Genomic DNA, 13,733 nt, shown 5'->3' with positions numbered 1-13,733 from the left:
TTAAAATTATGTAAGATTTCATATTTGTAGTTGATGATATATCCTATTATGAAAATGCAATTGCAAATTTTTATTGTCGTTAATTATGTTATGAATTTGGGATTTTGGTTATGTCTTCTGATAAAATAAATAGATTTTAGCTAATGGATCTTTTGAAAAATGAAAAATTCCAAAATAATTTTTAAAAAATGTTGGTTTTAATTTATAAGTAATAATAAATGTTTAACTTTATTTCGAAATGATAAGAAATATACCACTAATTGTTCCTATCAATCAAATATCTCACAAATAATAATAATAGAAAACAGTGATGAACAATAAGGATATTCCTAATGATCGATTGTAATAACTATAGTTAAGGAAATAGGATCTGAATGCGTAAATCATTGCAGTGAATAATAATAATGTTGCATTAAACTCCTTATTGGTATCAGTGATTCCATTTGTCATCAGCAACGTAATTACTATAGCCGCTATTATAAATACGGTATCTACTCGTTTAATTCGTGGCCTCAATAATTTTGAAAGGGAAACCTTTCCTTTCATGATTATACCATGTTCGTGTCCATTGTATGTGAATGAATGTAAGGTCGTATTGTGAATTTGGGCAAGAATTGAAATTTCTTTTGGTCTGAAAGTAATGAATTGTAATCTTTCGTCGCCATGTGAACAGTATCTGAAGAGATCAGCGTATTCGTCTTTTGGTCGACTGTCTTCAGAAAAAGCAATCTTGATCAAGTAAATGATAATATTTAATGCTAAAGTCACCAAGGGATCATTTGTTTGAATATAACTATCGAAATAGCTATCTCTTCTGTGTGATCTGAAACTTCCTCCTTTGAGATAACTAATTACATCGTAATTTTTAGCTTTGTAGAACCATTGTTGACCAATGTAAGTGAAATCATTTTCATCGGCGATGCGTCTTGATTCACCATTTGTTGGAATGTAACTTTCTAGTGAACCAGAATAAGTTTTGAAAATTAAATTTTGAGATACTAAATAATTGCCTGCTTTAAAAGGTGTTACGTATGTGTATTTATCAACTATATCCCATCTGGATTCTTCTATATTAATGTTTTTGTTACATCGCATGTGAGAATGTTGAATTAAACTTGATTCAATGGATAAATTATAAGTTTCGTCCGTGGTCTTTTTATAATTAACATAGTTTGTTACAAAAGAAACGATGTCACCATCTTTAATTTGCTTATCTGTATTTAAATTTTTAACATTTTTGATAATTGGATATCTTTTGACATACTCAACCATATTCTGGTACTCAAAGAAGAGGTACACAAGGATACCTGCTAAGAAGAGCAAATTTAACCTGCGTTGGTAGAAATATTCGTAATGAAGCCTCATTTTGGATTTTTCTATTTCAACAGTATGGGGGTTTTTAACGTGGATTTTGTTTTAGCGTGGAACCGTTTTTTGACCGTAGAGGTCGAAGGTTCAAATCCAGATTTTCAATTTTTTTCCAAGTTGCATCTCAATGAAAATCCACGCTAAAACAGTCTAGCGTTATCTGCAAGTCCTACGAACAGGATCTCGGCGGATATAATATCAAATACATGTATGGATGCATATATATGAAATACTAATAAAATCGATGTTTATTAAAAAATATTATAATTTATTTCTTCTAAAGTTTTTATTTTATAGATTAATACATAATATCAATCTATATTGTATATCATTTTATCATTCAAAAGGAATAATAATATCAAATTAAAATTAGATCATTGTTTTTCTGAGCAAGAATGTCAAACATTGAAAATAATGTTTATTTATTTCAATTATAAAATAATTATACGATAAATATTCCCATTTATGCATTCTATTTTCTGCATTTAAGAAGATCATAATAAATTTAACTAGGATTCAAAATTGTGTATAATATAGTTATATCAACCTTCTTCCATGGCGATACCTACAACTCTCTTTTATATAATCCAAACTATTATATGTAATCTTGGGAAAGTGTATTAACTTTTGAGATATTGTGATGAAATATTTATATATTTCAATCATAATCAGGTATGACATGATATTTGTCATATAAATATCTATGAAAATTTACTTTAATATGTTTCTAGATGCATCTCAATGAAAATCCACGCTAAAACAGTCTAGCGTTATCTGCAAGTCCTACGAACAGGATCTCGGCGGATATAATATCACATGCATGTGTAGATATATATTTAAGCAAATTTAACATAACTCACTATGTATCAATTATAAAAATATATTATCAATCATAAAAATACTATATTACCTAATTTATCATATCGTTTATTAACATTGACATTATATATCAATATTTTGATATAATATCATTTTAATCAAAAAAATAAATTTAAATACATTGTCAGCTAAGACTTTTGATTGAAGAAATAATAAATACATTATTATGTAAAAATTGATATTATAATAAAATAAGAAGTTTGATGAAAAATTTAATCATAATTTTTATTAAACATCAATTTTATTAGTATTTCATATATATGCATCCATACATGTATTTGATATTATATCCGCCGAGATCCTGTTCGTAGGACTTGCAGATAACGCTAGACTGTTTTAGCGTGGATTTTCATTGAGATGCATCTAGAAACATATTAAAGTAAATTTTCATAGATATTTATATGACAAATATCATGTCATACCTGATTATGATTGAAATATATAAATATTTCATCACAATATCTCAAAAGTTAATACATTATAATAAGATTCTTTGTAATAGTCTGCAATTTACATGAAAAAGTGTGTGAATCACAAATACTCAGAACTTGTATAGATTTATTACACTAAACTATTAATGTTAGTCAAATATGTTGTGATCTTCTTAAATGCAGAAAATAGAATGCATAAATGGGAATATTTATCGTATAATTATTTTATAATTGAAATAAATAAACATTATTTTCAATGTTTGACATTCTTGCTCAGAAAAACAATGATCTAATTTTAATTTGATATTATTATTCCTTTTGAATGATAAAATGATATACAATATAGATTGATATTATGTATTAATCTATAAAATAAAAACTTTAGAAGAAATAAATTATAATATTTTTTAATAAACATCGATTTTATTAGTATTTCATATATATGCATCCATACATGTATTTGATATTATATCCGCCGAGATCCTGTTCGTAGGACTTGCAGATAACGCTAGACTGTTTTAGCGTGGATTTTCATTGAGATGCATCTAGAAACATATTAAAGTAAATTTTCATAGATATTTATATGACAAATATAGTTTAATTCTTAAGTTTAATTTTGTTTAATAATTGTTTCATTAAATATCCTATTGATGTTAAATTATTTTTCAGATTTTCTTCATTACCATTAATTGTCGATAAAACAGTTTAGATTTTCTTGATAATCATCATATAATGCATCATGCATCCATTAAAAGCAACAGAATCTATATATTTCAAAATGATTCATTTTTCAAATGCCAAAAATATAATTTTAAATCAAGATAGTATAATACTAATTGTGTTTATGAAAAAATATTTGTTTGACTATACATTGCTATTCGGGATTCATGGTTCTTGGATTGAATAATATATATAATTTTTAATTGTATCTTTATTATACAGGAGAGTGTTGCCGACAATTAAATTTTGTTTATAAATTAAAAGATAGTCCTATATTAGATTTAGCTGGATGTTTGTAAGTATTCGATTTCAAATAAAATATATATGCATCTAGGAATTAAATCACAGCAGATATAATATTATGTACATGCATAGATATACAGGTTTGATATGATAGTGCTTACAATGCTTATTGTAGTATGGTATAAATTTAATCTTTCAAAATTCTGATGTTTTAGATGAAAATAGATTCAAGTAATATAGTTCTTGTTAACCCTTTTATTAAAATACAAAAACATAATAATCAAAAAATTAATTTCAAATAAATCAAGTGTAATCTTTAATAGAAACTATGCATTTAATATCGTCATCTATATCTTGATTGAAGTGCCATAGAAATATCTCAATAAATTATAAGTATAAGCCTAATTCATAAGAATTATCTAAAAATTATTGTGTTAGAACAAGGTAATTGTTTAAAATATGTTTATGTATAACAGCGATATAATAAAATCAATTTGTAATAGAATGCAAGCATTTGGATAAATAATTTTTCTAGCTTCGATTTTGAAGAGATGATATTGGGATTATGATAGAATATTTATTTTAATGCGTTCTAACCCCAGAATTGTCTCAGAACTGCCAAATTTTAAAAATATTCATATTTATAACATAAGTTTTAACCTTCGATCTTGATTGGTTATAATGGCTAGTACTATAGGATTATGTATGAACTTGCTTTTTCTGCATAGAATCTTAGGAGCAGCTGATAAAGCTTTTTCCACGCTAAAACTTTTTTCCACGTTAAAAACCCCCATACTGTTTCAATTGCCTTATTCAAAATTAAAAGCGTTTATATCTGAAGGAATGGAACAATGTATTTATTGTTTTTTGTCAAAAATTTTGCGATGATCGAGGTGTAATCTAAATTATCTTGACTTGAAATATAGTTATGAAGCCCTATGAACAGAAACCTTGTATTTTCCTATGTTTGTTGTTCAAAATCATTTTGATTTAATGAGTCATCTCAAGTTATTTAGTCCAAATTCAATAAATTTATTGCACAATGGTAAAGATCTATCATGTATCTATTGAAAATGATATTTATATTAGTTTTAATGTTTAATCTAACATAGAAACTTCATATTTAGAATGAGGAAAAATAAAAATTTTTCATAGAGTGAGGTAAGCAAAGTTTATAGTAATGTATTTAACAAACGTAAGTATATATATAAGAATTGGATAGTTGAAAACATAATATTCGAATATGAATATAAATAATAAAATTCAAACAGAGGCTGCATATGATTTGAGGATCTCATCAACAAGTTTTCTGAGTCCAAGATGTGTTTCTGGCTTCATAGAGTTCAAATCGGTATCAACAACGCCATCTTGAACTAATTCAGGTTCTTGAATACTTATATAGTCAATGAGGCGCTGAATACCATCAGCATCTTCTCTATTTGTAATTTCTTTAATGTCCGAAGCTAGTTTGTCTTTCTCATCCTGATTCAATGTATCAACATTTGATTCTTGAGCTGGAGGAGGCGGTGGTGGAGGTGGGGCTGGTTCCTCCTTAACTTCTTCTATAACAGTAACAACTTCGGCAACAACAGGAGGCTGTTCAGGCTCAACTTTTCTCTTTGCCGGTCTTCCTCTTGGTTTTGGAGGATGTGCAGGTGGAGCAGCAGGAGCAGGAGCTGGCGCTTCGGCAGGTGTTGAGTGCTGGCGTGATGGTTTAGCTGCAACTGCTTTCTTTTCGAAGTTAACTTTAGTTGCTGCGTTTCTTGCTTTAATTTCTGTGCATTTTTTATGCCAATCTGTATAATCATCGCCGGAAAGCCAATCGGTATTTTCTTTGAAAACTTTTTCGAGCTGTTTCGCTAAAAAAAAAATGATTGTGTTTTGACCGTTAAATTTGATAGTGTTTTCCCATATAAGGGCAACGTCATTTTTACAGTCTTGGACTGTATTATACTCGTTATTGAGCAATTTTTTGCGGACTGTGCCAAGATCCATTGGAGTTTTAATAATTTCGAGATAATTCGGGCATCCATCTCTCTCAGGATCAACTGGAATGGCGAACATTGCTGAGATATGATACTCAGCGACTTTGTCTAGTCCTTCAAGAAGATGCTGTTTCTGATAATCAGTTAACATCACCCACTCAAACGGACAGCTTTCAAAAAACTGACAGTTTATTTAATCGTCACGTTTAATGTCGTTTACAATTTGAATTTTGTTGTTGCTGATTTACAAGATCGGGTTAGTAATTTCGCTTAGCATCACGCTTTGTTGGCATTTCATCGCTCAAAATCTGATCAAACTCAGAAAACAATTATATATTTTTGTTGATAAATTGATGTATTAGAGTGAAACAAAGGAGTGATGAACTCTAAATGGTGTTTGTATATACTTCGTGACTTCTTTTAAACCATATATGATAAAATTTGTCTTTCGATTTGGTAAATTTTGTTTTGTGCGATCGAAACTGATCAAAAGTTCTTACAAATCATCTATTTTTTGTTAACATCTTGTGGTGCAAAAACATAGCCTAATAATACTTAAGATGAGAAAAGAATAATAAAAGTTTCACCAAAGGAATGAAAATCAACTATAAAACTTTCCCATAAGTAAAATGTAAGAGAATTGTCTGAGTTGAGTTTTATGATATGAAACAAATAAGATTAAAATGATACAAACATTCATTGATGGTGTTAATCAGGTAAGAAGTTCAACAAGCATCTAAGGTCTTTTGTTTCCCTAGATTTTAGAAGTAATTTTAAGGAAAAGTCTGAAAGGTTGATTTTGATTAAGATAAAATCAAGCCAGAAGGCCTGTTCTGGATGAAAAATGATTAGTGAACGGATTTGTAGTGAAAAAAACTGCGAAGATTCGAAAAATTGAAATTGATAATGAACTGAGATGTTTTAATCTGAGACTATCTATTGTTTGAAGAAGCTACTATAGAATCTGTGAGCTACAAGTCTGAAAAAAGTGATTTGATAGACGATTTAATAAGATTTTGATGTTGAAATGCATTAAAATGATTGATTTACGATACGATTTGAATACATTCCTATAGCTTGACAAAAACTGAAAGTAAGTTTACTCCAAAAAAATTGCAAAATCGAAAAATTAAAGATGAACTCTTAGATTTTTAATGATAAATTTTTCTTTTTAAATTTTTTTTGGAATTTTTGATTATTAATTTCAATTTTCAGAACAATTTATAGAAATTATTAATAAAATTTAACGACAGTAATTATTTGTAATATGTTTTCTTTAAATTATATGTGTAAAAATAAGAAAATTATCAAATTTGAAAATCAAAATTTGCTAAATTAAAGTTTATAAACAAATGAACATAAAAACTTACATTTAAACTGAAATATAGAAATTAATATTACACTTTAAGATCTAGATTTCTTCTTATCGTATTTTCATTTTTCAGATTTACCTACTTTCGTTCTACCATCGCGATCAGTTTTAGATCCATATATTGATGTAATCGAATTTCCACTTATTTTGAGGAAAATTAAAATGATCTCAATAATATCAGAAGAACCTAGATATAACAAAAGGAATCATAATATCTCATCTGGGCTGCCAAATTTTAAAGATAAAAACTAAGTTTAAATAATAAGGTTTAAAATAACACTAAAACAAATCCAAACAATTAGAAAAAGCTTGATGCTCTACGCTCGATAGTTCTTTCGCCGTATTCCTTGACAATTGGTCTGACATCTTCTGCATCAGCACATTTTTCTAGAATCGGGAGAATCTTTGACATTAAAACGTCATCCAATGGAGTACCACTCCATCTGTCAATATAAATTGTATTTTGTGGGTAATAACTGCGCATCTGATAGTTATCATCAACCATTACCACTTTGGTTAATGGTCTTCCGAACTTATTAAGATCCTTCTTGCATTTATTTCCACTGAATTTGCACGAATCCCTGTAGAAACGGTGCATTTGGTCGATTTGTGGGCAGAAAGAATCGAGGATTCTTTCTGCATATATCTGGGTACCTGCCGTAAAGATAAATACCTCAAAGAGTTCTGAAACTCTTTCCAAAAATTTCTTTACATTTGGTCGCAAAAACACGTATTCGTTCGTATCGTCGAATTTTAAGGCTTCAACATCTGAATGGGGAGGAAATGTTGATGTGTGAACAAGAGTTTCATCTAAATCCAGAACTAATGCTTTACGTGTATCTGTAACGAAAATTCTGTGCGGAGTTGTAGGCAATGAATGGGCAATTCTATCAGTATCTATAGCATGTATATCTATTAAGTTAAAATTTGGCTCAAGAAGAGATCCAAAAGCCATGGAACCTGAAAAGGGATACATATTATTTTTTTACTTTTTTTTTCAAAAGACAATTGAATAAAAAATGCGGTTTTTCTTTTTGCGACAAAATTGTTAACTTTACAATAACTGTTGTTTATTGTATTCTCCAAGTCACTAGTAGTTAACAGCTGCTAGGAAAGTGAAATTATCCGATAGGTGATCAAAAGGTTAAATTAATTCAAATTTTGAATGTTTTGTGTTCAGAGATTTTACTTTAAATGTACTCTTCGAATTTTTTAATAAGCACATTGAATAGATCATATATTATTCGTGAAGTGAATTTTCAGAATGTTTGCGATATTTCATGATTATTAAACCAAATCAATCTGCTATGTGGAAAATGTAATATTATTGATATACATACATTTAATCCAATCCAAATGCAAATTACTTCAGGCGATCAAAATCAATATGAATAATCAAAGGAATTTCGGTAATTTTTATTAAACAAATAACACAACTCATTAAGGTGATAACAAAAAACAATATAAAACGCGTTTTGATCAAACCAAAATTAGATTTTGTTTTGATTTTTCCGAATTATTTGATTTCATCTGTATTGTATCTAAAATATTAGATAGCAATAAATCAAATAACAGTAAGAAGAATTGTTAGAATCAAGGCTGAAAATAAATCAAACTCAATTAAGTTGATTAATCGCGTAATTTAGGAGATATTATAGTCAAAACCCACTGCATATTATCAGAAATGCTTGGATAAATAGCCGGATTGAAAAGAAATCCTGGTAAAATTAATAAACCATCAATGAAAAACATAACGATCCAAAATGTCCGTACAATCTTGAAGAATATGAACATACATACCAAAATTGATATCCATGAAAGCTGGCCGACAAATGATAAGTCTGATAATTTTGTAAAACAACTATTATAAAAAGAGTAAAAGCGGCTTACAAATATAGATATGATATGTGCTATATTTTCAAGCGGGTAAATTCTATTTGATGCTGTCGAATCATAATCTACAGGAACAGGTGGGAAGAATATATTTGAAACGACACCATGACGCTCATGAATCATCATAATGTATACAAAGGAAACTGTAATGATAATCGAGATGTTAATAAATGATAAATTTAATAAATATATTATTATTGCCCAAAAATTAATATATAGTAAAACAAGAATCAATTGAATCGGTCGTCTCCATAAAAAGAATGCTTGGAGTTTATCAATTGTCTCTTTATATGGAGTTAATATTTCTATCAAATAATCTTCGCTGAGTTCGGGTGCGTAAGGTACATTAAACTTTATTACTTGGGCTTCATCATGCTGCTGAGCTTCTTGATTGAGCTCAGAATTAGATGATGAAGCGCTAAAACCAAATTCGGTCATTTTCAAAAAATAACTTGCCTTCTCATAATTCTCTAATAAGGTTCAAAAATAGATGTAGACGAGATAAATGATCGATTTGCACTTAAATTTACTCATGAATCAGAGAACAAGGAATGAATTCATTCTTTGATTCAAAATTTCTGCTTCAGTCATATGAATTTTTATAAGCTCATAAACAACATTATGTGAACTTTCGTTTGAAGTCAAAAATCATGATTTCGATAATTAAAATTTTATTCAAGAATATTTTAGTTGCGACTGATCTTGTTATCACATGAAATCAGGAGACTAACAATATCATTATAATTGTTTTCAATTGCAATACAAAGTGCCGTTTTTCCATATTCATCTTTGATATCAAGATCTGCACAATGCATGATTAAAAATTCAACAAATTCTTTGTAATTGTGCTGTACTGCAATATGGAGAGGAGTTCTTCCATTTTTATCTTTGATATTGACATCGGAACCATGTGTAACAAGAAAATTGGCGAGTTCAATATTATGTTTGATAACTGCATAATGAAGAACAGTTTGTCCATTTTTATTGGTAATGTTCACATTTACATTATGTGATATGAGAAATTCAACAGCAGCAATGTTATTATACTTTATTGCATAATGAAGAACCGACTTTTCTTTGATATTTTTTGCGTTGATGTTAGCACCATTATCTATGAGGAACTCAAAAATCTCCAGACTATCAATATGGATAATTATTGATATATTGAGAATTTATCCATAAAGAAAAATGAAGTGCTGCTCTGCCATCAGCATCAACTACAGAATTGATGTCAATTCCATTCGAAATGAGAAATTCTATCATTTCTTTATCACCAAAAATTATTGCAAAATATAGAATTGAATATCCTTTTTCTACTCTTGTGTTTGCATCTGCACCATTTAAAATGAAAATTTTGATAATTTCTCTATGATAATTTCTAATTGCACATTGAAATGGTGTATAATTTTCAATATCTGTCACGTCCATATTGGCTCCATGTGATATAAGAAATTCAGCAATTTCAATTGAATTATTTATTGCTGCCAAATGAAGTGCTGTCTTATCATTATTGCATTTTGTATCAACATCAACAAGATATTTGCCATTATTCAATATGAGAGATTCTACCATTTCCTTATTTTTCAGTAATGTTGCTAAATGAATGGGATAACATCCATTGATATTTTTAATATTGGGATTTGCATCATTAGATATTAGAAAATTTAAAATATCTTTATTGCCATTTTTACAGCATAATGAAGCGCAGTATTATTTTGATTATCTTTTGCATTGATATTTGCACTATGTGAAACTAACAGTTCAACAAGATCTTGATTTCCAATTTCTATTGCATAATGAATTAAAGATTTCTTATTGTAATCTTTGAAGTTAACATCAGAACCATGTAAAATTAATAGCTCTGATATATCCTTATTGTTGTTTTCAATCGCAAGGCTAAGTGCAATTTTACCACCAAAATCCTTAATTCTAGGATTAGCACCATTCAAAAGGAGAATTTCTGTCATCTCTTCAAGATTGTACCTTACTGCTAAATGAAGTATATTTCCAGAAGCCACTTCCCTATTGATTTTTGCACCATTGGCAATTAGAAATTTAGTCATTTCGATATTATTATCTTCAACAGCAGAATAAAGAAGAGATCTTTTATATGCAATGTCAACATTGATTCTGACTCCTTTGGCAATGAATAATTTCGCAGTTTCGTAATAATTATTTTGTATTATTCCTGAGATAATGCTTTTATATTCACTATAATGTGTATTGACATTTGCACCATGAGAAATGAGATAATCATATAAAGGTGGGAAATTAATTAACATAATATCTTGGAATGAATTCTTAAAATTCTTTGTCTGATCCAAATAGATAAAAAAACCCTGGAAAAAATAAAATTTAGAGCAGACAGAAAGGGGTATTCTAATATTGAATGTACTCATCAAATAAAGAACAAAATCAATTCTATAAGATTCAATTGCATAACTCATACACATATCATCTGGCATTTGAGATTTCAAACATTCATGCATAATATCAGCGTTTCCACCTAAAAACGATTTTTGAAGACATCTGCGTGTAATTTCATATTTAAATTCTGTTCTTAAATACTTGAAACAGTTTTCAGCTCCATACATGCAACACCACACAAGTAAAATTTCACCAAACTGTTCTCTATTAAGAAAATTCCAGCTTAATCTACTTTGTGGTTGTTGACATAAATTTGATTCTTCCATTGCTGTTAAATCAATAAGAGAATGTAAATCATCATTAATAATTGCTCTTTGAAATGGGCTAAGTTTATTTAAAAAGTTTTCATTATAAGTTTCTACCGAGTATCTATTTTCCCCATTAATTTTATCAATTAAAAATTGATATGACGAACAATATTTATCTCTGTTCTGGGTTATTTCATATATTAATGAGATAATCTGAGCTCGATACATAATTTTTGGTTCAAGAATCTTTGATTTGATTTCCTGGTATAGCAATTCGATTTCTCTCTCATCATAAGTTGCGAGACTGAACAATGAAACAAAGGCATCATTTATACCAGAACATAGATCCATTAGATCATTATATGTCTTATGATCCATTTATGAATATGTTCCCTAAAAATATGAATTTACAAAACCGACAAAGATGTTGTAAATAGACTAAAATCTTCAAAGATAATTGATGGAAATAACATGACAACATGCAAGACACCAGTCATTGATACCTCATAACATAATTATTTATATATTTTTATTGATTTAAAATATTAATTAAGATTCATAATGTTAATTAGCTCAAATTGTGAAAAAATTGGCCACAAACATTTGATATGACTCATCAATGATCTACTTCATATTTTGTATTATTTTAATATGCCCAAAATATGATACAATCTAGTTTACTATTAAAAATAGTTTTATTTAAGATTAGAGAATTTATCATGTTCGAAATTGTTGTATTATAGACACCAACTATAACTGTATCAATATCCCATATTGGCATCCAAAAATGTTTCCTCAATGCAAAGATAGCATTCAATTTTAACTTACTGATCTAAAAAAGTGACATTTTTCTGGAAATTCAATAATGCAAAATTTCATTGATACTTGAAGATATTGCGAATCCTGTGTCTGAATACATTGTTTCTTCTGATGTTGTTAGTATTGCCAATGGAACATCAAGCCAATACTTTGCCTTAAAATCAATTAAAACATTACAAAAACTTTTTTTCGAAAGTCCATCATCTCTTAAATTTCTTGGACATTATTCATTTTATCAATGTACATTACTTCGAGAACTTGATTTCTCCAATTGCACTTCCCTAGAAAATATAGGATCATTTTGTTTTTCCGTATGTTATTCAATTACACGAGTGATCTTTCCAATGCAGTCAAAACTTGAAATATTAGATTATGCATGCTTTAATTTAATGTTTTCTGTTAAATCCTATTTATTTCCTTCTTCATTGAGATACATCAATGGTGTAACTTCTGAATATGGTTGTTTTAGCTCTTTCTCAGGTGATGAATTGAGATTTAACGAAGGATTATTATCACTGGGTGAATGCGCTTGCATTTATGTACGCTGCAATTATGTTTATCTACCATCCTCTCTTATATATTTGGATTCAAGCGCATTTAGATGCAATAATAATTTGATTGAAATTATTACTAATCAATCTACTGTGTGCGCTGTTGTCGATAAAGCATTACTTAGTTATGATCAAACTCTCTTATATGCTTTCCCTTCTCAGATAATAGGTACATATTATGTTCCTAATTGTGTGCAAGTAATTTGCACAGACTCTTTCCGTTTTTCAAAGTTGAATGCAATAATACTTCCTAATTCATGTACCGAACTAGAATCTCTGGCCTTTTTTCATTTGGTACAAAAAGTATTATCAAAGTTCAAGATGAATCTATTAAAGATTGTCCAAAATTGAGAAATTTAACAATTGAAATGGAGAGAATCCCAAAACTCCACTATCAATCTGTTGAAATAATGACTTTAGGAAATGAAACAAAAGTCATTGAAAATTATGCCCTAATTAATGCCGTGAATTTACAATCAATTATCATTCCACCTTCAGTCATAGAGATTGGCGTGGAAGCTTTTCGAGGCTTAAAGAAGCTCAGATGCGTAAGGATATATGGTCAGCCTTCTATTGGCATGTCTGCTTTCATGGACACTAAAATTTCCTGTGGTATCGATTGCTATTCTTCTCTGATTGAACCTCTCATCATTTCAGGTGTGAATAGAAAGTCATTCAACTATTGCTGTTTGACAGTCGTTGTGCAAAATGCATTTTGCTTCAGATCATTATTGGATTTCCAATATTGTGTTTTTAATTTAATATAAAATTAACAATTTATGAACTTTTATACATGT

At 28.7% G+C, this 13,733-nt stretch overlaps 7 protein-coding genes across 7 annotated transcripts; 1 reads left to right on the top strand and 6 right to left on the bottom strand.

The window, feature by feature from the left end:
• Positions 1-198: 198 nt before the first annotated feature.
• TVAGG3_0503370 (transmembrane protein 43 family) lies at positions 199-1,385 on the bottom strand (the record flags this gene model as incomplete). Its single annotated transcript, XM_001314937.2, has 1 exon — positions 283-1,365. One exon carries the CDS (start codon positions 1,363-1,365, stop codon positions 283-285), a length of 1,083 nt encoding a protein of 360 aa, XP_001314972.1.
• A 3,414-nt stretch (positions 1,386-4,799) lies between these two features.
• Positions 4,800-6,840, bottom strand: TVAGG3_0503360 (acetylation-dependent protein binding; the record flags this gene model as incomplete). Its single annotated transcript, XM_001314936.1, has 1 exon — positions 4,905-5,777. One exon carries the CDS (start codon positions 5,775-5,777, stop codon positions 4,905-4,907), a length of 873 nt encoding a protein of 290 aa, XP_001314971.1.
• Positions 6,841-7,080: 240 nt separating this feature from the next.
• On the bottom strand, positions 7,081-8,079 carry TVAGG3_0503350 (phosphoprotein phosphatase protein; the record flags this gene model as incomplete). The annotated part of the gene is made up of 1 exon (XM_001314935.2): positions 7,297-7,974. One exon carries the CDS (start codon positions 7,972-7,974, stop codon positions 7,297-7,299), a length of 678 nt encoding a protein of 225 aa, XP_001314970.2.
• Positions 8,080-8,249: 170 nt separating this feature from the next.
• Positions 8,250-9,329, bottom strand: TVAGG3_0503340 (uncharacterized protein; the record flags this gene model as incomplete). Its single annotated transcript, XM_001314934.1, has 1 exon — positions 8,628-9,329. One exon carries the CDS (start codon positions 9,327-9,329, stop codon positions 8,628-8,630), a length of 702 nt encoding a protein of 233 aa, XP_001314969.1.
• A 702-nt stretch (positions 9,330-10,031) lies between these two features.
• TVAGG3_0503330 (Ankyrin repeat family) lies at positions 10,032-10,463 on the bottom strand (the record flags this gene model as incomplete). The annotated part of the gene is made up of 1 exon (XM_001314933.1): positions 10,032-10,463. The coding sequence occupies one exon, from the start codon at positions 10,461-10,463 to the stop codon at positions 10,032-10,034; it is 432 nt and encodes a 143-aa protein (XP_001314968.1).
• A 92-nt stretch (positions 10,464-10,555) lies between these two features.
• TVAGG3_0503320 (histone-lysine N-methyltransferase family) lies at positions 10,556-11,944 on the bottom strand (the record flags this gene model as incomplete). The annotated part of the gene is made up of 1 exon (XM_001314932.1): positions 10,556-11,944. The coding sequence occupies one exon, from the start codon at positions 11,942-11,944 to the stop codon at positions 10,556-10,558; it is 1,389 nt and encodes a 462-aa protein (XP_001314967.1).
• A 1,360-nt stretch (positions 11,945-13,304) lies between these two features.
• TVAGG3_0503310 (ribonuclease inhibitor domain-containing protein) lies at positions 13,305-13,705 on the top strand (the record flags this gene model as incomplete). Its single annotated transcript, XM_001314931.2, has 1 exon — positions 13,305-13,703. One exon carries the CDS (start codon positions 13,305-13,307, stop codon positions 13,701-13,703), a length of 399 nt encoding a protein of 132 aa, XP_001314966.1.
• Positions 13,706-13,733: the final 28 nt, after the last annotated feature.

Source organism: Trichomonas vaginalis, chromosome II, assembly GCF_026262505.1.
Source record: "Trichomonas vaginalis G3 chromosome II, whole genome shotgun sequence".
Classification (NCBI taxonomy): domain Eukaryota; phylum Parabasalia; order Trichomonadida; family Trichomonadidae; genus Trichomonas; species Trichomonas vaginalis.
This window is presented reverse-complemented; position numbering and strand designations above follow the sequence as displayed.